At 36.3% G+C, this 23,464-nt stretch overlaps 1 protein-coding gene across 1 annotated transcript in view; it reads left to right on the top strand.

Moving 5' to 3' along the window:
* Positions 1-23,464, top strand: part of KCNT2 (potassium sodium-activated channel subfamily T member 2) — a 168,210-nt gene that overhangs the window by 113,340 nt on the left and 31,406 nt on the right. The window contains exons 19-24 of the mRNA XM_075508151.1: positions 180-396; positions 1,714-1,819; positions 2,104-2,276; positions 7,624-7,758; positions 13,008-13,119; positions 20,533-20,634. Of these exons, the coding sequence (XP_075364266.1) occupies positions 180-396; positions 1,714-1,819; positions 2,104-2,276; positions 7,624-7,758; positions 13,008-13,119; positions 20,533-20,634 (845 nt within the window). The remainder of the gene's footprint in view (positions 1-179; positions 397-1,713; positions 1,820-2,103; positions 2,277-7,623; positions 7,759-13,007; positions 13,120-20,532; positions 20,635-23,464) is intronic.

Raw genomic sequence — 23,464 nt, 5'->3', positions numbered from 1 at the left:
GGAAAAGGCTTCCTCGGGTATAGTTTAAATATTTGTTATATTTTAATGTAATAAACACAATCCATACAGTATTCCTTTCAGTCTTTGGCCGCGTAGTCAGGTAATCCCCACTAAATATGGGAATCTCATTCAAATATTTTGACAACCACATTGAGAAAATGCTTTCAACGCTACTTCAGGGACAGTGGCTATCGATTTACAAGATACAGGATGCCGAACATCCAGCGGACCTACGCTAGCTCTCCCTTCCGAGGGAGGTAAAGAGGGCAGACGGCCCAGTATAGCACCTGTTTTGGAGGTTGCAGACTCGTCCTCACTTCAGACGTGTGACCTGCCAAGTGACCAGTCAGAAGATGAAACTACCCCGTCAGATGATGAAGTCTCTGCAGGCTTAGAGTATGTATATTAAATATAAAATTTACAACATAGTTTGAAAAGCTAATATTGTGTAAATGGCATGGATACTTTTTTGACGTGCAGATCAATCCAAGCAGTTGTAGCAAGCAAGACCCATGAAGGCCAATTATGCAATTATTCTCTTTTATGAAACTCTACTGTCTGTTAGCAGAATGCTGTTATGCATATTTTGAAATAAAAAAACCCAGATTAACTCCCCCATTTGCTGGAGATTTTTTATACTCGCTTTTAAAGATCTAGTTGTGTAAAGCGATTTTTTAAATAGCATTCTTTATGACCATTTTTCTTACATTCTATAGTTACAAACACAGGAGTCAACTAATTTGTAAACAAAGTACTTCTGTCCTGATAATGCAGTGATAATCAGATCATTCAACAGGCTTGTTGAACGCTGGGGCTAGGTGTCTGACTTCAAAATGTGGGAATGACAAAAAAAGCAGTATGAGACCAAAATATTACATCTAATTTAAAATGCTTGTTAGCATGTTACTGAAAGTAATGATGCATTACTCAGATAAAACCAGAAGACTCAATCTGTAACTGCCATGCAGATAAGCAATTATGTTTATTTGGATCACTGAGAGGGAGGTTAAAACTGAAATACGCAATTAAGCCAGTGGCTCACCTAGCACAGTTTCCCATCTCCAACAGTGGCAAGCATAAGAAGCCCTAGGGAAGATCATAAAGCGCCAATGAAAAAAATAATAGAACAAGTCATCTTAAATCTGCAGACTGAAATACCAGGATTTAAAAGGCTTCTTCTTAAAAACTAAGGCCAATTAGAAATTTCGTCTCATCAGCAAGAGGATTTGCCATTTAAAATTTATTCCAACCATGTTGAAAGTATGTTATTAAAGCAGGAAGGTAATGACCTCACTCATTCTTGATAAGTGTTTGAAAGAAAAATGGAGAAGGAAGAGCAGAAGTACCACAATTATTTCTATTTTCTTTCCTTACTTTTTTTCTTTCCTTAGAAGTTTCCAGTACATGTGTACAAAACACTAGGACAGCACACAGCCCGTTTCCAAAGATGCCTATACAAAAAAACCCCAAGCAAAATTCCTTTAGTCCACAAAAGCATGATAGCTTTCACTAAATTGTGTCGAGTTGGTTGAAGCTACAAAGTATATTCCTTTGATCCTTATTAAATATAGTTCATTTCATGTACTTGACTCTGCTAGTCTACAAATAACTGCAAAACTTAGACATAGGTATAAACATCCCATAAAATGGTTGTATAGTCAACTGTGTTTCAGTAATTTGCTATACTGAAAAATGTTTGTTCTATTCTCCTAGGTATGCCAAAGGCTATCCTCCTTACTCTCCATATATCGGAAGCTCTCCCATGTTTTGTCATCTTCTGCATGAAAAAGTACCCTTCTGTTGTCTAAGACTAGATAAGGTAAAGGGACTTTCTGTTACTGGTTAAAACTGCATTCTCATTTGTCTCTTGCATCTGAACAGAGTTAAATTCTGCTTTCTGCTTAGAGATGAGGTTTGTTCAGCACTTACTAAGCTGTAATATGTTTTCTCATCCTTTTCATGACCAAGCATTTGTCTGTGTCTAATCAGGTCTATATCAGGTCATCTGATACAACTTTCTGTTTCTAATGGTAAAACCCTTTAATGTCACAGCTAAATCTCTTTATTGATATCCAATGAACTTGTTTCTTATTTTGATTTTAGGGATGCCAACATAACTACTATGAAGATGCCAAAGCCTATGGATTCAAAAATAAATTGATTATAGTTGCAGCTGAAACTGCTGGAAATGGCTTATATAACTTTATTGTTCCACTCAGAGCTTATTACCGACCAAAGAAAGAACTAAATCCCATTGTATTACTCCTGGATAACCCGTAAGTAGATTTTAATTTTTTTTTTGTGATACATTTTAAACTCATTTTACCATTACTTCAACAGATGATCACTCTTCACATGACCAACTTAAAATCAAAAACATTATGGCACATTTATCTTTTCTCAAAGTTGGTGACAAAAATAATACCCTATGTTCACTGTCATATGCAAAATTGACTTTTTCCTGACTGTAGATGGCCATAGTGAATTTAAATGTCCTTATTCTTCATGGCCAATGTTTCAGCTAAGTATTTCTTAAAAATACCCAAAATAACCTGAATATTACTGCTAAAATTAAATAACTTTATAAACACTGTAAAAAGCAAACTATGTAACAGTTCCACAGCTACATGACAGCACTTCAGACAACACTAACCTACTTAATACAAGGCACTTAGTGGCCTGGACCAGTTAAGTATATTTTTAATAATTTTAGACTCTAGCATAAACAGTTCTTTAAGCCAGTAGGACACCCACACACACACACACTCTATCTACAATTATATAAAGTCATGGGAGAAAACTGAGACCTCCAATACTGTTGTCACTACCATATCTGTCTGGAGATCGCTGGAATTCTTAGCCTTTCTTGCATTAACTGTTTAAAATTTCAGACAGATTCTTCTCTGGCAAGACTGATTCATTTATATCTGACAATGAATGAAAGAGACTTTTTTTTTTTTTTTTTTGCAACACTTTGGTACTGCTCGAGTACTTAAAATCACAATTTGGAAGACACAAAAAACGAGGTTAGCCATTTACAGAAAATTAGATCAAACTATGACTCAAAGAAATTACAGCAGCAGAAATTTCTTATAGGTTCTGATTCCAGGCTGACACTTCCCTTTGCATATATATGTTCCAGTTTAAGTGATTTATTATACAAAGGCCTGCTGTGAAGTATCCCACTTTTGCCTGACAGCTCTTTAGTGAAGCTGTATACACCTGTGTTTGCAAAACAGAAGCTTTTTTCTGTACATATTATGGCATAAAGTGAATTACACAAATTGGTAAAAGCCTAAATAAATTAGGCTAAAGGACTTCTGACCTGCGACTTTCTTAAGATTAAGGATGTGAGCATACAGTGCCCTCTAGTGCTTGTTCTCTTTTCCAGCATAGTGCCTGAGTTTACATACTTTAATGCTGTTGGGACATTTACAGCTAAACCCACTTTTTATTAGCAAAACCTAAAAGCTATGGTTGCTAATTAAGCTAATACCCTTAGTGTTGTCTCTCTCTATACAGCATTTGCAGCGACTCCTATGAAAGGCCAGCATTCATGGGACTACAGAAGCTAGCTGGAAAGCCAGCGTGCTTTTCATACATGCATGAAGTGGAATTCAGGCTACCATTCACGTCAATTGGAATTTTGTAATTTACTTCATTGGACTTAGGGATTCAGCCACCTTCGATGAACATATCTATGCCTTGTTGTTATATTCCTATTTTCTCTATTTATCAAGGCAATTTATTACAGTATGCTTATTCTGATATCTGCACATCACGCGTGTTTTAAGGTTTCCAATGTATCTTGGTATGTAAGAAGAAACACAGTAAAATTTATGATTAAAGGAAAATGCAATAAAAGGCAGTATCTTAGCTGTCACATTCCACTTAAAAATAAGGTTTCATCTAAGATTGTCTCATTGACTTGAATGGAGCTGTTGGCACAAAACCCAAATGATGCTTAGGTTTCCACTTCACGTTTTAAAATAAGCAGTGAGAATTTTAATTTAAGTACTCCTAAGTCATGCATTGGAGTATAACTTGGTAGTGCGTCTCTGACATCAGTCATTCGTTCTTATATTTGCAGTTGTTCTGTGCCATAAAATTTCTGATTTAAGAGGTGCATTTATTAATATAAGCATGTTAATCCTGATCATTCTTTATGATCACAGCAAACTGTTGATTCATAGCTTTCTGCAAACCTGTGTCCTGTTTAAAGTGATATTATACTGCCAAAGTTTAAAAAAAAAGTTATTTTTTTAAAAAAGCTACCAGTTTATTGAAATATTTTAGAAGAGATGCTGCTGTTGTGATATTGTGTTTCATTTTGTAATCCCATCTGCTGCTTAGGCCAGATATGCATTTTCTGGATGCAATCTGTTGGTTTCCAATGGTTTACTACATGGTGGGCTCTATCGACAAGTAGGTGAAATAACTGTTAGAAAATTTAACATTGTAGTGCTCAGTGGTTTGTTGTGTGTATTGTCATTGCATGTTTAAGTGTGTGTTGTATTTGAAGATGATCTTCTTGCATGCATAGTTTGTGTCTGTGTGCTGTAATTTGGGATTTCAAATTTCTGATTTATAGAGGATATCATTAGTGAAAAGTATGTCAGGGAACACAGGTTAATATCTTCAAAAACATAAGATTAACACTTAGGTAGGTGCATTAATATGTTTCCACAAATTGCCAGATTATAGCCTGGATTCTAGTGTCATTCTATACTTAGTTATAATTTGTTTGGATTTATTGACTAGGGGTTTGTAAATATAGCTACAGAATGTAGACAGTACTAATACTGACAGTCTTGAGTGTGTCCAACAGTCTTCATCTTCCGCTACTTAAAATATCACCTACTCCTACATTTCTGTCTTCACCTCTGCTGATAGATGTTTGCATATCTAGGTTTAGCAACACAGATTCAATGTAAAAATCAGGCAGAAACAAGAGAAGAGCAAGGGCTTATTAGCATTTTAGTAAACTCTTGTGTGTAGAATGTAAATTTAAAGAAGAAAATGGTTTGCTTCACTACATAGCTAATTTTGAGTTGGGGCTACAAGCCCGTAATACTCCTTCCCCAGGTAGAAATAAAAAACCTTATTTCCTGCCCTGAATTAACAGAATCCAGATTTTCAGTGAGAATTCTAGAGATTCAACATTTCTCCATCTCACCCTGTTGTAACAAGGGCTTTAAAACTACTTATAATAGTGATACAGTTACAGATTTACCTTGGTGACATCATGGCAATTGTGAGATTTGCAAAGAATCTGCAGAAATGTTTTTCACTTTCTACATTTCTGCCTTTAAACCAGAAAAGTGTCTCAGGTTGTTAATATCTACTACTTTCTTAACTCTTAATTCCACAACAATTATAAAAAGAATTCATACCAGCAGAATAATTGAATTGACTTAAAGTACCAAAGTAATTAATAACCCAAAGATGTTAAACTGTTTTTATTAACATGGTAAATTAAACTTTAATTAAATTTACTTAGTTTATTTCAAAAAGGAAATAACCAAACCCCTCCCTAAAGGCGTTTTGTTGTTTTTAGAACTGAGGCATTAAAAAAAAAAAAGTGTGTAGTCTTTGAAATAAGTGATTATACAGAATTCTACAGTTTACAGTAAAACTAGCATGAACTTCTGCATCTTTTCTGACAATACAATCGCTGTAATGCCTGGTGCAATAACCAAACATTTTTTTTGGGGGGGACGGGACAGGGACATCTGTTTTCATCAATAACAGGACTTTTAAAAGTATAGCTCATACTTATTCTGGGTGTTTTCCTAAACATGTTTTTAAATCATGTACAATTAATAGAAGTTGATCATCTTTAGCTAAGAACTACAATGTAAAATATGCAAAGTTTCCTTTCTTATTAAATAGGTATAGAATACATTCCAAAAGTGCCACCTACTACTTTTTAAGCGTCTAATATATTTGTCGTTTGCTCACCTGGCATGAAATGTCATCATCTTAGAGAGAAAACCACCAAAGGAATTACTGTAATTTACCACTCCTTTTTGTTAGAAGTGGATGGCCTGCAGAAAAATAGCTTTACCAAAATTAATAGCTGGGATAAACTTCATCAAAATGTATGATCAAGTAGTAGAAAACTGTTCTACAGTCTTCAGGTATAAATGATGCAAGATCTGCAACTGAACAGGTTTCACAGCTGTGTAGAAATCTATTCAGTGTTAAGAAACCTATAGCTAGCAGTACCTGAGAACTAGAATTCTAATACTTCTAAATTAGTATTTTTTTAAATTCTCCACAAATTAATTGAATGTAACTGCTAAAATAAGAATAGCTGTGCAGCTTATGAAACATTGAAAGGCAGAAAATCTGGATATTTCAGAATATGCTGGTATTTTCAGGGATCAACTGAAAGACTGAAAAAGCAGAAATACAAATTACTCTGAGAAAGGCTGGAGTTCCACTTGTGCACTGAAGTTGTTAATATAGATTATATAAAATACAGTCTTTCTTTTTTTGTAGTCAACCACCAGTGATACTGCACAGTTTCAAAAATAATTATATTATGTATTTGCTTTGGAAGAATACATATAAGATGTAAAATAAATACCACAATTTTGCAGAGTTTTCCTTATCCAAAATTTCAAAAAGAATTTGTAATAGGGTACGTAAGCTTAGGAACCTAATAAGATTATTGCTGAAAAGAAAAACGGTATCAGGACAATTAAGACTTAGTTAATATTATAGATTGCCAAATGAGAAGCAATTATAATGCCAAAACAGCCTTTCACCTTGGAGGTAAACAGAATGATGCAAAAATTTAGTTTTCCAATTTCCCTTGGAAACCATGAAAGTCGCCCTTTCTTCTTATTTTCACTTGCTTAAAAATTGCTAGGTTCCTAGCAGTCTTTACCATTACAGAAAAGTGCTTTCTAAACTTTTCGAAGAGTGCTTCCTTTCTATGGAAAATATTATTGTTAAAACAACAAACATGCTTCACTTTGGAAACAAAGCTATAAGGCATGATGGGAACTGTAACTCAGTTGTCTGTGAGTGTTTTCTACGGTCAAGCTTCACAGGAAACATTGTCCAGCAGAGTGCAAAGTTGTACTGATGTACAGCTGCTCCTAAAAGCATCATGAGAACCCTCCAACTCATAGATTAACCTAAAAGAGGAACATATTAGATGTCCTGGCAGAACCTTTACTAGCATTTTGAAACTGAAATATAATTGTGGGAAAGAGCAACCCAAAGCATTTATTTCGGTCCGTTTATTGCCAAAAGTAACTGCAATGAAGCAAGCTGTTGCAGCATGTAAGGACATACTGTCTTCCCAAGTAACCATTAAAGGCTTATTTTAAAAAGTTGAAATAAAGTTATCATTTTAGCAAAAGGAGAGGGACTGTAACAACCTACTGAAGTGCATTCTGTATGACTTCAAGGAAAACAATTATTCATATTCTATGAATTAATCGAGATTATATACTTGATATAGATTATATTGGAAGTTATGATGTGTACATGGAGATGAAGGGAACCAGCAACTCAACCTGTGACCTGCAAATTCCAACCATGCCTAATCTTTCAAGTGTTCCATATTTAAGTTGCTTGTTTCTTTCTCCCTCTTTCTCTTCACAAAAGCCTAGATGACTTATTAAGATGTGGGGTCACCTTTGCAGCTAATATGGTGGTGGTGGACAAAGAAAGTACAATGAGTGCCGAGGAAGACTACATGGCAGATGCTAAGACTATTGTAAACGTTCAAACACTCTTTAGGTAAGACATTTTTGCAATCTATTTATACATCTTCATTAATTGTGAAAAAGTTAATGCCTTTCGTACTCAGATAAGAATTTTTTTTTAATTTCTTTCTTCTACTTAAGTTTTCCCTTATATGAATTTGTGCCTTACATGGGCAAACCTTTTCCCACTCTGCTTAGCAATACACTCAGAGTACTGAGGTATTCTCCTGAAATCTCGGATTAAATTCTATGCATCCCCAAACTGGATGATCATTTTAAGAGTCAACTGTCAGGTTTGCAGGAAGGAAAAGAAAGCTACTCTTGAAGACCTAGGACCAAAGGTAGTTGAGAAAAGAAATTTTTCCTCAGTGCAGCAGTCTTTCACAGTAATGCTAACGCCAGTATGAAAAGCAGATCCTTCTAAAAGGTAAGCAATGCATCACTATGCAGTTAGTAGTAAGTTTTCACATTTTGAATATTTAGTTTTGAACAAAAATTAGGGGTTTAGGCACATGTATGCAACATTACATATGACAACAACACACTGAGAGTCACGAAGGAATAACTGAATACAGAGTGAAAAAATTATCAGTCTAGTAAAGAGGCTGAGAAGGCAGTGCTGTGATGAAGAGCTAAACAAACAGATTTCCTGTTCTTTTGAGAGCATCTCCTGATTAAAGCCTCACTTTGTGTTAAATATCTTGTTTCAACAAGTACCAAAAGATACATGTCCCTTTAAACTGAAAAAAGTTCTTATTTCCTTAAAAAAAGCAAAACAAAACAACACACCCCACCCCCCCTTTCCCCCTGAAACAAAACACACTCTACAGGCAAGTGTGAAATGCCTCCCTAATATGGGGCTTAAGCCTAGCACTTCCTGTTGTTCATTCTAATAAGACCTGGACAAAATGAAGTCCTTCCCTAGAGGATTCAGTATCATTCAATATTGCTGCCCTTTTCTGGGTCAAGCCTTCCACCTAAGGCCGGAGAGAGGTGCATAGTAAAAGTCTTTTGAATCTTTCAGTGTTTCAGAAAACTGAGCTCATTAAAACACAAGTATTTCAATGGGGAGATTTTTTTTTTTAATGCAACTGTTTGTGAGAATGCAGTTAAATGCTGTTAGCGTTTCTGCATGTGCTCAAAAGAAGCAAAATGTATGTTGCACGAGAAACCTTAGTTCTGTCTTTTTCTACCTTTGAGTTTTTGAATTTGTACCCAATACTAGCACAGGTGTGTGTGTTTCATAATCACACCTAAATTTAATTTAGAAACTATAAATGAACTTAATCTGTGCATCATTCAAGTCTAATCTTAACCATATTGAGCTAGGGTACCTCACTGAGGATTTGGCATACATCACTTAAGTTTTTCAGAAATATATTTTAGCCTCAAATATAAAACAGAAAAATGAGTTGAATTAAAAAAATCAAACTTAGAAAGTACGGGTTGATTTTTCCAGAAGTTGTTTTCTACCTTGTAAAAAATACTAAAAAAAACCCCAACCAAAAAACCCAAACCATAGTAGTACACTACATACCATAGGTATCCAACTAGAACTTACTATATAACCATTCACTTGTCTTGAACAATGCTTACAACTAGATGGCAGCTTTAATTCATGTATGAACTATATATCTGGTTCAGTATAATTTTAAGACTGCATGGTACTTTTTATAAATATCAGAAGAAATCAGAATAAATATCTTGGTTTAAGACTTAACAATACTTTTCCAAAAAACTTTGTAAACTTTCACAAGTACTGTATTTTATAATTTTTTTATAATTTTTTTCCTAGAACACATACAATAATTTCACTGCATTTTTATATTATGTGAAAGTTGTAGAAATAAGTAAGCCTTGTGAAGAGGCATAAGGTAGTGCCAATTACCTGTTCTAGAGAGTAAACTACATTCATTGCATCAAGGTGAATAGCTTTGTAAATGAACTTTAAAAATATGTTTAAAGGTTTTTTTGTTACTTAATAATAGCTAATAATATCAGAAACTAATGAAGAAGAGGCTGGACATGGTGGAGAACAACAGCATGTAACACAAACTGTAGCGTTAAAGAAGGATTTTAAACCACTGGAGTTTTGCTAATATATGCTGATCTCAAAGATATCACATCCATGAAGAAGATTCCACTTAAGTCATACCAAGTGAAATCATTCAGAAGAATCAGGCTAATCTAAAATCATTTATTTGATTGACTCGGATCAGTTCACCTCATGAAAGGTTGTGGACAGGCCAGAAAAGGTGATGTAAGTGTGCTGCAGTACTGTTTGGCCTAGGTTGCCAGTTCTCATAATACCTCTTCTGACACTATTCCCTGATTTACATAAATTAATAGTCTTGCTTTGCCAGAAGAGTTCCCCTACACACACCTTAAAGATAGATGCATTGTTTATGACAACAGGGTTATTAGCACCTTTAAGGCTAGAAACTATTCCATACCAATTAAAACTGTGTCACAACACTAGCTTATCTGACTTAGTTACAGTTAAAAGGAGTAAAGAAGCGCAACTCAAATGGTGACACTGACTAAGAAAGGAAAGCTTTAATCCTTTAGATGGGGAAAAAACAAGTTAGCATAGTTTAAAAGTACAAGGAGAAATTACTAGTTTTAGACTGTGTCCTAGAGACTCTTTTCACTTTTTAATATGAAATATGAAGCCAACCATTGAGTCCATATTAACAGTTATGAGTCCACCTCAGGAAAATAGTGGGTTGCTTCAGGCAGTAGGGCTGTACTGGAAGGAGTGTTTATGTTTACTCTTGCTTTCTATTAATTAATGGGTTTAAATGTTGGTGTTTGGGAAGCTCTGTTTTTAAGTTTTTAATAGCTAATATCTTGAAGACTATGTTTCAAATACTGCAAGAAGCCTATTGACAGCAGTACACCTAACAAGTCAATAGTTTGGCTCATATCTAGCAGTCAGCAGCAATTTATAGATAAACCAAATGAGGTGTTATGATGGCATTACATTGGTTTCTTGGTTTATAAGAATTAAGTGTCTCTCTCACTTGTCTGATTCCCAAATACCAGTTCAACAGCAACACATGTCTTCCATCAGGCTGACTAGGGCTTTCTCCACCCCATCCAGTCCGTCCTTACCAGAATGGCATGGAAAAGAGGGATCTTCGCACAGAAGTAGCTTGCTCCAGGGATGAAAGCTTGCGGGCAGTGTGTCTTACACCCAGGGCAAGAGGCAATCGGGACCTGACTACCTGGAAAGTCATTTCCCCTAATTCCGCTAAAAGGCACTCTTAAGTAAAATATGAGTTTTACCAATACCAGGTTTGAAACTGATTTCCCAATATAAATCAGTTTTCATATCTTGGTGGTAAACTAAACCTGTCTTTAAGAGAAACCTAGTAACCTGTATTTTTTCTGTAAGTTATGTATATTTTATCATTAGATCAGCTTTTAATTTCCTGTACTCTTAGTTCTGAATGTTATATTGTTAGTTTTCAAATATCAATGCCTGTCCTTTAACACAGCAATACAAGAAAATTTCCAGCCAGCAGGAGCTTAAGTAATTCTATGATACAGAATTAAAGCAGAGGAAATTTATTCTACTTCCTCAGAACTTTAACACATTTGTTAAGCTACTTAATAAGTACAAGTTTATACCTACAAGTGTGATACTATCAGGATTGTTTTCAATTTTCATGAGCACTTCACAGGTTTTTATAACACATAGCATACAAGTGAAGATGTACCACAGTTGCTTCTCAAGGGTGTAAGTTATCATGTATTTCATCTATGTAGGTAGACTCCATTCCCTAAGGGCTTAATCTTTAGTAGGACATAAGTAGACTTTGTATAACAATACTGCATCACTCAGAGTTTGTATCAAAGTCTGACTGTAAGAGCTAAAAAGGTACAGAAATTCCTGAGCATGCACAATACCTTTCAAACTCCAGTGCACACAAACGGTCATTGATTCACATTCTCACCCAGTTTGCCAAGTCCATTTTTCCTTATGTGATCACATTTAATATTTGGTTACTCACAGGGACATGATAACTGCTAGCATAAGAATGGCTAGCATTTCTACCATCATATGATCATGTTAAAACATGGTTTGGGATCACGTGATCATTACCAGCCTACATTTTGGCATCAACAGACCTAGGAAAATGTATTGCAATACGATGGCATTAACACGTACTGACAGACAGTTTTGATATACGTTTCCCCACATTTAGGCTCTGCTTGAATTGCCATTTCAGTGAAGTTCCTCCCTACAAAAATGAGGGGAAAAAAAGACTAAAGACTTGCAAAAAGGTACATTGGATTCCATTTGACGCTAACTTACTAAATTCAGCTTTCAGAAAAAACACTTTAACTTTTATCTGAATTAAACAGAAGCCACATTAATGATGTCATTAGTACTACAATTATCTATTGTCACATGTAGATAAGTATTTTCAGGATCAGCAGAACAGATTACAAATGCACATCTCATTTTCTGACACTAATCTGTAGAGGAAATACTCAAATAATTATCTGAGTTCTATTCCAAGTTGTTAAGTATTTGCATAGCATAAACTACAAATTTCTTTCTAGATCTTAGAGCCCTGAGGGCTGGGGAGGGACTCTTTAGTCTGCTTCATGAAAGTCTGTGTATATCAGCCAGATCAGAGTTAAACTTTCTTCAATGTTTTTTGTTATTGGAAGCCTGAATTAGTGTTAACTTATAAATATTTTGTATGTGTAAATATTTCAAAGTGAGAACATAAGTATACGTAAGCATACATTTTCGCAGCAATTTAAATTGCTGAACTCCCAAGAAGTATCAATTTTCATCTATGTTGCTCAGTCTGTGGACACAGAGCACAAAAACAGAACTCAAAAAAAATAAAAAATGGAAAGAGTACATAAGCCAGTTCTAATAAAATGGTAGTTCACATGCAACCAGATACTAAGTGCAGGCTGTATAGTTTTGCATTTTTTTGTTGTTTCCTACAGATTTGTGTCACTTTAGAAGTTATTTAATAAAGTCTCTGGTAATGAAATTAAGTGGTTCCTTTCTAGCATTAAAATATTTTATAAGCTCAACCTTTGAATGTACGTTTGCTTCTTCGTGAATTCTACCGACAATGTTTTGTAGTTTCCTCTACTATTATACCAGCATTTCATTGTGCCAAAAACCACCACAGGTTTCAAGCACTTCATTAAAAGCACGGACATGAGCACAAGCTATAGCATTATGTAGAGACTTATATTTGTGACTTGTTGTAATTAGAGGTATAACTGTTACATTCTTTTAAAATACAGGTTGTTCTCAAGCCTAAGCATTATCACAGAACTAACTCACCCAGCCAATATGAGATTCATGCAATTCAGAGCCAAAGACTGCTATTCTCTTGCTCTATCCAAATTAGAAAAGGTAAGGAGATTTGCCTCCCCCATCCCCAATTTAAATGTTATCATTTGAACACTTTTTCTGATTTTGTGACAATGCTTTCAAAACAAGTGGAAACAGTGAAATGATTTTATGGTTGCAGAGCTAATGTAAAAGATTATTTTTTTCCAAATTCTACCCTCATTTAAGAATCAGGTTTGATTTGAGTTCCATCACTTCACGGTATAATATTAATCCACCAACCCTCTGGACAGAGGTGGACACAATTTGCTCCAGGAAAATTGAATATTTTTGGATAACTGAAAATTTAGAGCTAATATGGTTTTCCAAGAGGCCGCCACAGGCAATTAAAGTGCAAAATGTCTTAACTGACTAAACACTTAAAACATACACCGCTTTTATTATAATGAATTTTTTATTCCAATTTACTTTAGAGGAACTATGATTACATATTCTGTATACATTTCTGTGTATCTGTATGGGGTATTTGCATTATTGTGACAGTTTGAGAACAGCAATTGTTCTCTGTCAAAGGGCAGTCCTAGTGACAATAAGGATAGTAACACTAAAATGCTAGAAAAATCCTTCATATTCCATACATTCTAGTGCATGTGTTGGCATTTTCAAGCTGTGGAACAGGGAAGCTATAGGGAGATAAATTTAATTTAATTTGCTTGTCCAAAATACTTTTGCCAAAACATTAGATAGAGCATACAGAGTAACTTTGTGCATCTGTTTAACTTGGTAAATTCCAGGACAAACCTCGGTTTCACAGATCTTAGTTGGTGATCTGACCTACCTACCTCTGCGGTCCACAAAACTTACAGTATCACCTTCATGATCTTTCAGGCCATTTTCTGAGTTTATGAGAGTAAGACAAATAATATCACTGTGCCAGTCTTCAAGTACAGAGATCTTTCATTCCAGTCATCTCTTTTTCCCCTTGCTATCTATCTAGATATTACTGCTAGGTTCTCTCATGTAGCCTCCCAATCTCTTCACCTCAGATATCTTACATATCTTAGCAAATTCAAATTCATACTAAAATCGTTATCATTTTACAGAATTAGCCTATTATTTCGATTGCCTAGCTGTACAGTAAATTTCCTAGATTTTAGGGATTTCAGATATTTCACTGAATTTCAGATATTTCACTATTTACTGTGTAATGTTGACATAGTTTATTTTAATATATATTTAATGGAAAAACAGCCTTTTCACACAAACTTATCTTCACAGGCCAGCTCCCAGTTTCTTACACAGGAATTGAATTCTGCAAAAATTCAGCCTGTCTAGATGAGATAGGATAAGTATTAGAAGTCAATCTTTTACCCAGTTGACTATCATGCTTACATTTCGACCACAAGATGTAAATATCTGGGTGATCTTTTGTGATTTGTTGATCTTTGCCTGAAATAGAACGAAGGCTTAATCTTTCTTAGGTAATATTCTGATAAGCACATCAAATGCAGAACTGTGAGGAAGCTAGACAAAAGTTGTTACACAAAGAGAGGAGCAGTCTGCAGTGAGAGGCACAACTTCATTTGGACTATGCCGCTCCCATTATCCATTAAGGTTTCCACCTGTGGCTCCTCATTTTAGCACTCCCTCAATGGTACCTTCAGGAAGAATAAGCTGGAACTGGCTGGAATCATGCATTGCCAGTTTATTTAGGGGAACAAGTACCAACAGCTGGATGGCACCTTCAAGACTATGTTCCAACCTAACTTAGTTCCTTGGTGTACTATAACCGATAGCAATTTTTTTTTTTTTTAAACATATTCCCTTAATCCATACAGTTTAGTGATAAGGGCAGGTAAGAATAGTAATAGCTTTCTTAGTATGTGGTGACTACAGTTGCTTCTGGAATACTCTGTGCGCTGTAGCCTGTCTACTTCAGTGCAGTGAAACTAGGATTTTTATTTCAGTTGTCTTGCTTTACAGAGGCTCCTTCATTTTTCCAGCAAAGGTTCTGGAAATAATTAGAAATATTATTATTTCTTCCCTATCTTTATTAATTTATTGTGCAAACGTAAAGTTGTGAATACAGGTTGGAAGCTCAACGGTTAGTTAACTTCCTACCCAAACTATGCTATGCTGAAATAGAGGTAGATAATTTATCTTAAAGAAAGAACATTTTCTTCATTGCTGTTGAAGTTGCCTGCTGTTGATATTTCCCACTCATTTCATCTTAACATTTGGAGGGAGCACTTCACAGGTGGTGCTGTAGTTCATTTGATGTTTCAGAGCACCCTCATGCAAAATGAAAGGCAATTAAAAACTTGAGTAAAAATTATCTAATGCAGTCAAACGTACAGTTGATTGTTATTTCTGCATTAAGCACCTCATTTTCAGAAAGACTACAAAAGTCAGGCAAGTTGCCTTCAGGTAGCACTGAAACATACACGCAAAATTGACTTTTCAACCTAATGGGCTGCAGAAGAAAGATATGCAAATCAGAGAAGTCCATCTGCTGTTGCAGCTGCAACTTTCCTCATTTTAGAGATAAATAATTCTGAACACCAAACTCATCAGTGACATAGGAGAAAGCCTGGCCCTTATACAACAGAGAAAAGGAAAAACAAAACCCCAAAAAGGAAAAACAAAACACCCATGGTCTAAACTTCAAACTTATGTTCTCCACTTGTCTTAGATAAGAAAAAATGAAGTAACCACTCCCTCTTTCTTGAAAGAAAGGGTTTAGAATGTCTTGGATAAGATTCACACTTCAGTTTTCTATGATTTTTTAAAATTTTATTTTCCTAGTAAATGTCGCAGGTCCTAACTGAAGGATAAAATGCTAAATCTTTAAGTGATCATTTTAAAATATGTGCAAACTCCTCTATCTTTTAATCAACCAATACTGTGATTTTGTATCTTCCACAGGGCTAAGCACATACATGTTAGGGGAGCAGAAATCTGTCTGGGATAGCCCAGTATATTTGCAGTGATATACACAAAGCCAGGCAGCTTTTTTCACCTTCAATTAAGGATAGGGCATTCTGTCCCCATTTGGTTTTAATATTTTTCAGGTTTTAAGCAGATCTGAAGTAACATTAAGTAATCACAGAATCACAGAATCATATAGGTTGGAAAAGACCTTTAAGATCATCGAGTCCAACCATAAACCTAATACTGCCAAAACCACCACTACACCATGTCTCTAAGCACTTCATCCAAACGTCCTTTAAATACCTCCAGGGATGGCGACTCAACCACTTCCCTGGGCAGCCTGTTCCAATGCTTGATAACCCTCTCGGTGAAGAAAAATTTCCTAATATCCAGTCTAAACCTCCCCTGGCACAACTTGAGGCCATTTCCTCTTGTCCTATCACTTGTTACCTGGGAGAAGAGACCGACCCCCACCTCTCTACAACCTCCTTTCAGGTAGTTGTAGAGAGCAATGAGGTCTCCCCTCAGCCTCCTTTTCTGCAGGCTAAACAACCCCAGCTCCCTCAGCCGCTCCTCAATAGCAAGCAGTAATGATATATGGGTTATAAAAAATAAATTGGTACCTCTTAATTGGTGTAAATCTTATTTCAGATGGATGTCTAATGATTTACATCAGCTACAATTCTAAAACTGTATAAATAATTAGCATACACATTTGGCTGTTGAACTGGCAGGTTTTTGGAAAGCTGTTCCAGATCAACAACAGAAAATAAATCTGTCCTTGCCAAAAAGGTAGAACAGAATCAATTAAGAACACATAGTCCAAAATACTGTAAACCATTCTAGAGGTGAAGTGTTATCGATCCAAAATCCCTTATGTCAAGAAAGGTATTGTAAAGAGGTTTCCATGCCCAGATTTCTAATCAGTCTTATATCTGACATGGGCAAAACCCAACATTTACCAAAACTAACAGAGCACCGCCTGTTCCCTGTAATAAAAGGTGACCTCTGTCACCTTTATGTGTTCTCGCATGACCTCCCACCCCCATATCCTTGTATGTTTATTAAAGCAACTTTGCATTGTTTGTACACAACAGTTACAGCCTATCATGGCAGTTCCCATATTACTGTCTATATTGGAGGAGAATATATTAAATTGAGATGGGCCCTAGATCTTTTTCAACCACTGACAGAGTGGCCAAAACAGGGCTTCAGGTTAGTTTGGGCTTGGTACTTTGTTATTGGTATAATAGAATTAACTGTCATGAAGGAACAGGTATTTATTTAGAAATAGTAAAAAGGTAAAACCATGATAAGGAACCCCAAAAAGTATTTGATACAAATATAAAGGAGGTAGAAAAGAGGGAAATAAACTGAAAACCTTATGAACCTGACCTTCTGGACAGATATTCTCTGGTATTCTGACAATATGCAAACCCAAAAGGAAATAATTAATTAACTTCAAATTAAATGGCCTACATGGAGGAAGCACATGCTAAGAACTTCTCAAAACCACAAATGTACACCTGTTATTACTTAGGAAGAAGGCAGTAAAAATTCTGAACTTCATGACTTGAGCAAAGCCACAAACACAGGAAGACTGAGGATGAAGTAAAGATCTCCATCTATTAACAGCTGTGTCTTAAAATGTCATCTATATATGTGAAGTTCTACAGGACACACTCATGCCATGATCTTTTATTTATGTTCCTAGAAATGACCTATGATTTTCTTTAAGTAGTTATATCCCCTTCCTCATTAATTCTAAAAAGCGTCAGGGAAGGAGCTGCTGGACATCACACTTATTGTGAAATAAAACTGCTGGGGCATTCTGGCACATTTCTGGCTTCTACATCAGCAGTATTCTCTGGGAATCGAATAAGTCTGCAAGTAACAAAGCAGAACTCAATGCAAAGTGCCTGAGTAAAAACTGTATTTCTCACAAATCTCTTTTAAGCAAGAATAAAAAAAAAAGCAAGCCTGTAATAAGAGATAGAAGGAAACAACATAAGAAATTTAAAATAAAGGGGGAGAACAAACTTCTAAGCTTCCATTTTAAAATAAAACAAATAGGAACATCCTTATGTTTATCATCAGAATTTTGGATAAGAATCAAATTATTCCCCAAATATCTCTTGTCTTATCCCACCTTTCTTGGCACAAAACTAGAATCTACTACAAATTTCTCTAAACAGATGGAAGGATAAACTTAATACCTCAGTCACATGATAGGAGGATAGTCACTTCACAGCCAGTTCCCTATAAAATATTTTATGGCATGAATCTAAGAGGATTTAATGTAATGTATGTTATAATATGCATGTAGTTTTAATTTTGAAGTATTTGTTGTAAAACAAATCTTACAACCTTTTCCATAATTCACACACAAGTTTTTATTCTCAATAGCAATTGAAGCAAAATATCTTCTACTTTGTCCAACTGCACTAAAAGAAAAGCACTCAAATATGAGATCGAACTACAAAAGAAATACATAAGTTCTTGTTTCTGTGGCTTACATCAGAATGGCAGAATGGTATGCTTATCTAAGTAAAGTGCTTTTTGTACAATTGTACAAACTGCTTTCTTTTTCAACTGTCAGAAGTACACAACTTGCTTGAAACACCCCTTTGCTGCTCAGCCATCAAAGCGCGCGTGTGTGCGCGCATATGTGTGTGAGAGAGCATGAGTGTATATGTATGTATGCATTTCTCATGGAGAAGAAACTCTAATACAAGCCAATAGTATTTGGTCAGAACATAGGAATGTTTGGAATAAAAAACCCCCTGAAATAATAATTATATTTCCTCAAAAATTTTGAAACCTCTTTAATCTGAAGAGATTGACAGAGGTGACATTTTATAAAGGACAGATTAATGTCATATTTTTAAGAGTTATTTGCTGTGTATTTTTATCTGGAGAGGAAATTCTTTTTGTGTGACATCTTTTTCAACTCCACTCATATGAAGCCACAGAAATCAACACGTACAACCAGACTATCCAACAACAACAAACCGGGGTTAGAATGCTGCTGTTCAACAAAACCATTAGTTAGAGCAGACTGCTCATTCGCATATCACAGAATCAGAGCATGGTTAGGGTTGGGAGGGACGTCTGGAGGTCATCTTGCCTAAGGCCCCTGCTCAAGCAGGGCCACCTAAAGCCAGTTGCCCAGGATGATGTCCAGAGGGCTTTTAATTATCTCCAAAGAGGGAGATTCCACAGCCTCCCTGGGCAACCTGTGCCAGTGCTCAGTCACTCTCACAGTAAAAATGTGTTTCCTGATGTTCAGAAGGAACTGACTGTGTTTCAGCTGGTGCCCATTGCCTCTTGTTCTGTCCCCTAGGCACCACTGAAAAGAGCCTGACTCTGTCTTCTCTACACCCTCCCTTCAGATGTTTATATACATTGATGAGATCCTCCCTGAGCCTACTGTTCTCTGGGCTAAACAGTCCCAGCTCTTGCTCAGCCTTTCCTCATGGGAGAGATGCTCCAGTCCCTTGATCATCTTAGTGGTGCTTTTCTGGACTACCTCCAGTAGCTCCATCTCTCCTTGTACTGGGGAACCTAGAGCTGGCCACAGTACTCCAGGTGTGGCCTTACCAGTGCTGACTAGTGGGGAAGGATCACCTTCCTTGACCTGCTGGCAGCACTCCTCCTAATGCAGCCCAGGACACCATTAGCCTTCTTCACCACAAAGGCACATTGCTGGCTCATGTTCAACTCGGTGTCCACCAGGACCCACAGGGTCTTTTCTGCCAAGCTGCTTGCCAGCCACTCGGTCCCCAGCATGTACTACTGCATATATGTGGTGGATGTAAGTGTCTCAATTCCGAGACATGTAACATTTCTGTACCTTGAGAACACATCTTATTCTTCATGACATCTCTGAACTGAAAGCTTGATATTTCCTCTCTTCTTAAAATAACAGAATCACTTCCAACCTGTAGTTTTACTCTCTGATAACTGAAGGAATAGGAAGCACATTGCAGTGCGATTCCTCTGCAAGTGACGTGATAAGAAAAAGGCATAACTATAGTTATGTTTTTCTGCATCCCTTCCCTAGAAGCATCAGAACAAGAAGTTTCTACCCCAGTCCATGTCTGATCTGTTCTCACATCCTCACGTTCACTGAAATACCTTTTCTTCCCTTTTGCATCAGATTTTGTTCATGTTTCATGTTCCTGTTCCTAGTAGACTTTCTGGACCTGAATGTCAGCACCAAGGAATTGGAGCGGGAATAACAAGAGCTTTGCTCTAAGCACAGTTGAAATCCCTCAATCATTTTTAAAATGATCTGGTAGAATATGCCCATGCAATTTGAGATGTGAGGATTGAAACAACATATGCATTTAACAAAATCTTTGAACCTGAAAAACTGTAAGTACTGAACAAAGATGCTACATATTTGTAGCAAGAAACTATATTCAGAGTAAAGGGATTTTACACTTTTGACCTCTTTCAAGGTAATATCAATTTGATGTTTTTATTATAGTCCTTCCAAAACCAGCACTAAAAGCATTTTCTATTTTTTTAATTCCTTAACAGAAAGAGCGGGAGAAGGGATCTAATCTGGCATTTATGTTTCGACTGCCCTTCGCTGCTGGCAGGGTTTTCAGCATCAGTATGTTGGATACGCTGCTTTATCAGGTACTATGAACAATAATGTGACTTATCTTAACACAGACATGCATTGTTACCACCTATTTTATTGTACTTAATTATTCCATGACCCCGTTTTCCTACATGTAAGACATTAATGTGCGTGTCTGTACCAGGAACAATCAAAGGCAAAAGATAAAGGAGCTTGTTCCACATGACAGTACTAGCTCAGTTATCAACCTAAAAATCACCCTGTCCTTGCACAAATTCTGTTGTTAAACAATATATTTTTTGTGAACCTCTCCACAGTCAAATAAGCGGGATAGTTTTGATAAGGCCTACATAAAATACAGATCGTGCAAACTAATAAGGCTCGTACTCTGCAACAAAAAGGCAGTGCCCATTCCCACAAAGTAGTGTCTCTAACCATGAAAATCAACAGAATTAGTTTTATGAGTGATTTATCAGTCATCTGCATTTGCTGATAGAGGCCTCAATTCCTTCATTGTGTCCTGTCCTCTTACTCATGTCAGCTAGACCTCCAGATGACCAGTTATCATATCTTAAAGTAACCCACTCTGGCCCTAACAAGAAATATATGCAGTGGTTACAAAGAGGCAGCGAGGGAAGAAAAGGCAGCACTGAACCTTGTTGCCCAAGAATCCAGGACGGAGCTCCTCATGCAAAAAAGTGATGACAGTCAGTGGGGATAAGGGAAGGGCAACAGCCTCAGACAGTTGAAGAAACAATATATCAGAAAATATGGGGTCAGGACAAATGAAAGTAGTAGTTGCTGGTTTCAGGGTGGAAAAAGAGGATAATATTGCCCTCGCTTCTCAGCAATGACCACCTTTCTGCACACCCTGATCCACTGGGATGGCCAAAGAGCAGCCCCCAGCACTAGCCTTCAAGGATCTAGCTATGCAGAATAAGCAGCAACACCACCATGGCCCACGTAGTCTGCTAACCTAAGCAGCCACCTATTTTGTCTATACCTAGAGGTAGCCTGCGGTTGCTTTTGTATTCAGGTGCTAAACATTCTTTCAGCGAAATTAGTTTACTTGGTAATTTGGTACATGAAAGGTGTTCTTTCATCTCAATTCTACTTCCAAATAAATTCCCTGAAGGCAAATTCAATGTAAATAGAAAAACTCCTGGAGCTAAGCTTTTCTCAAGAAGTCATTAATATATAGAACACTAATGTATATGGACAGGTACCAAAAGCAGATAAGCCAACAGATGTAAAGCCTTTTATCGAATTCTAGATGTTTTAGAAATGAATGTATTTGCTTATAAAGCATGTTTCTAATCATGTCCCAGAATATCAACATCACATATGGCAAAATTTTTTCTAAAAAGTAGATTAAGACACCTATATAGAAACAGATCTGTCATCATCAACAACTCCTGCCAGCACATAAGTAACTTCAATATTTTATATTTGCCCCTAGACATGATCAGTCGTGCTATGACTTGACAGAGTAAAACCAGTCACCAGGAAGCGTTTAAAACAAAAAACCCGACACACTCATTCTCACTCAAATTCCACCCATTCCTTCTTTGAACTCCTACTGCTCAGGTGAACTGTCATTTTTCTAGAATTATCTTTCTTATTCCAAGTTACAAATACTATGACAGCAAGTTCTCTCTGTTCTTTTTCATGGTCCCATCCTTTTCTGTACAGCATCTTTTTCTTCTGCGTACAAGGAACAGAGTAAATGACATAGAAAACAGCGGGGTTCATCTGGTGCTTCCTATTTTAGGCCAAAAGAAAAGCCTTCTAATTATCTTTAGGACACTGACTAGAAAATGAAAACTTGGTCTAGCAAATCCTTGTGAATACACTTGGTAATCTAGTGATAACTCCATAACATAAATGATGCAGCCAAGATAACAAATAAGGTTACAAAAAAATTTTGTTCTTTTCAAGAAGATGCTCATTGGCATTTACCCTGTCACAACTGAAGATTACCAGTACAAAAATTAAAATAGTTGAATCACTGTGTATCAAATTAAATTGGTCTAGCTTCTGAGTTTAAACAAATTTAGATGCTATAACTCTAAAGGATTTACATAACACCTTTGTAAGGTATTTCTTTATTAAAACCTATTTGCTTGCTCCATATTTGCATTAAGCCAAAAGAGCTAATTGCAGGTTGTGTTCCAACAAGGATTGGTAGCCTGTCTTGAACGCTGCCCTACTACATCTAAGAAGAGGTGACAATGAACAGTCCTACCACAGTTAGCAGAGCACCCACATGGCCCTCTGATTCCAGCAGCCCAGCTCATAGGGAGGAGAAATGTTTGTGATCTTAGCTGATCTAATGTCTGTTCCTGGTTTTAGCTTACACTTCTACATTTAGCTTAATTTCTACCTTTTAAGCAATCAGCAAAACACTTCTATTAGCAGAGCAACAAGCCTGACCTGAGATAAGGCAGATCAACCCTTAAAAAAAAGCTGGATTGGCGAAGGCAAATGACTCGTTTGAATTAAAATAGTAGCAGTCTCACCTTAGTATTACCCGCTACTCAGTACTACAGACCCATCTAACATACCACAGCATTTCTTTTGCACAGAAGAGTTCATTAGTATAATTTCACACCTAACAAGGCTAGCACCTTGCTGTCATTGATCTTCCATCTACATTCATCTTCACTTTCATGGTCCCTTATTATGCCTTAGTCTCTTTGAATCCCGTACGTACATTGCATGCATACACAGAACCAAATAAGAAAACTTATTTTATGTAAGTGGATTCAGCACAAAGAAAGGGATAGCTATTTCTACAGTGATTAAGATACTTAAAAGATAAAGAGATTGACTGTAAACACAGATGTACAATTTCTTTGAAATTCACACATGGTGCTAATGGTTACC

The sequence above is a fragment of the Mycteria americana genome, chromosome 7 (assembly GCF_035582795.1).
Source record: "Mycteria americana isolate JAX WOST 10 ecotype Jacksonville Zoo and Gardens chromosome 7, USCA_MyAme_1.0, whole genome shotgun sequence".
Taxonomy (NCBI): Eukaryota; Metazoa; Chordata; class Aves; order Ciconiiformes; family Ciconiidae; genus Mycteria; species Mycteria americana.
This window is presented reverse-complemented; position numbering and strand designations above follow the sequence as displayed.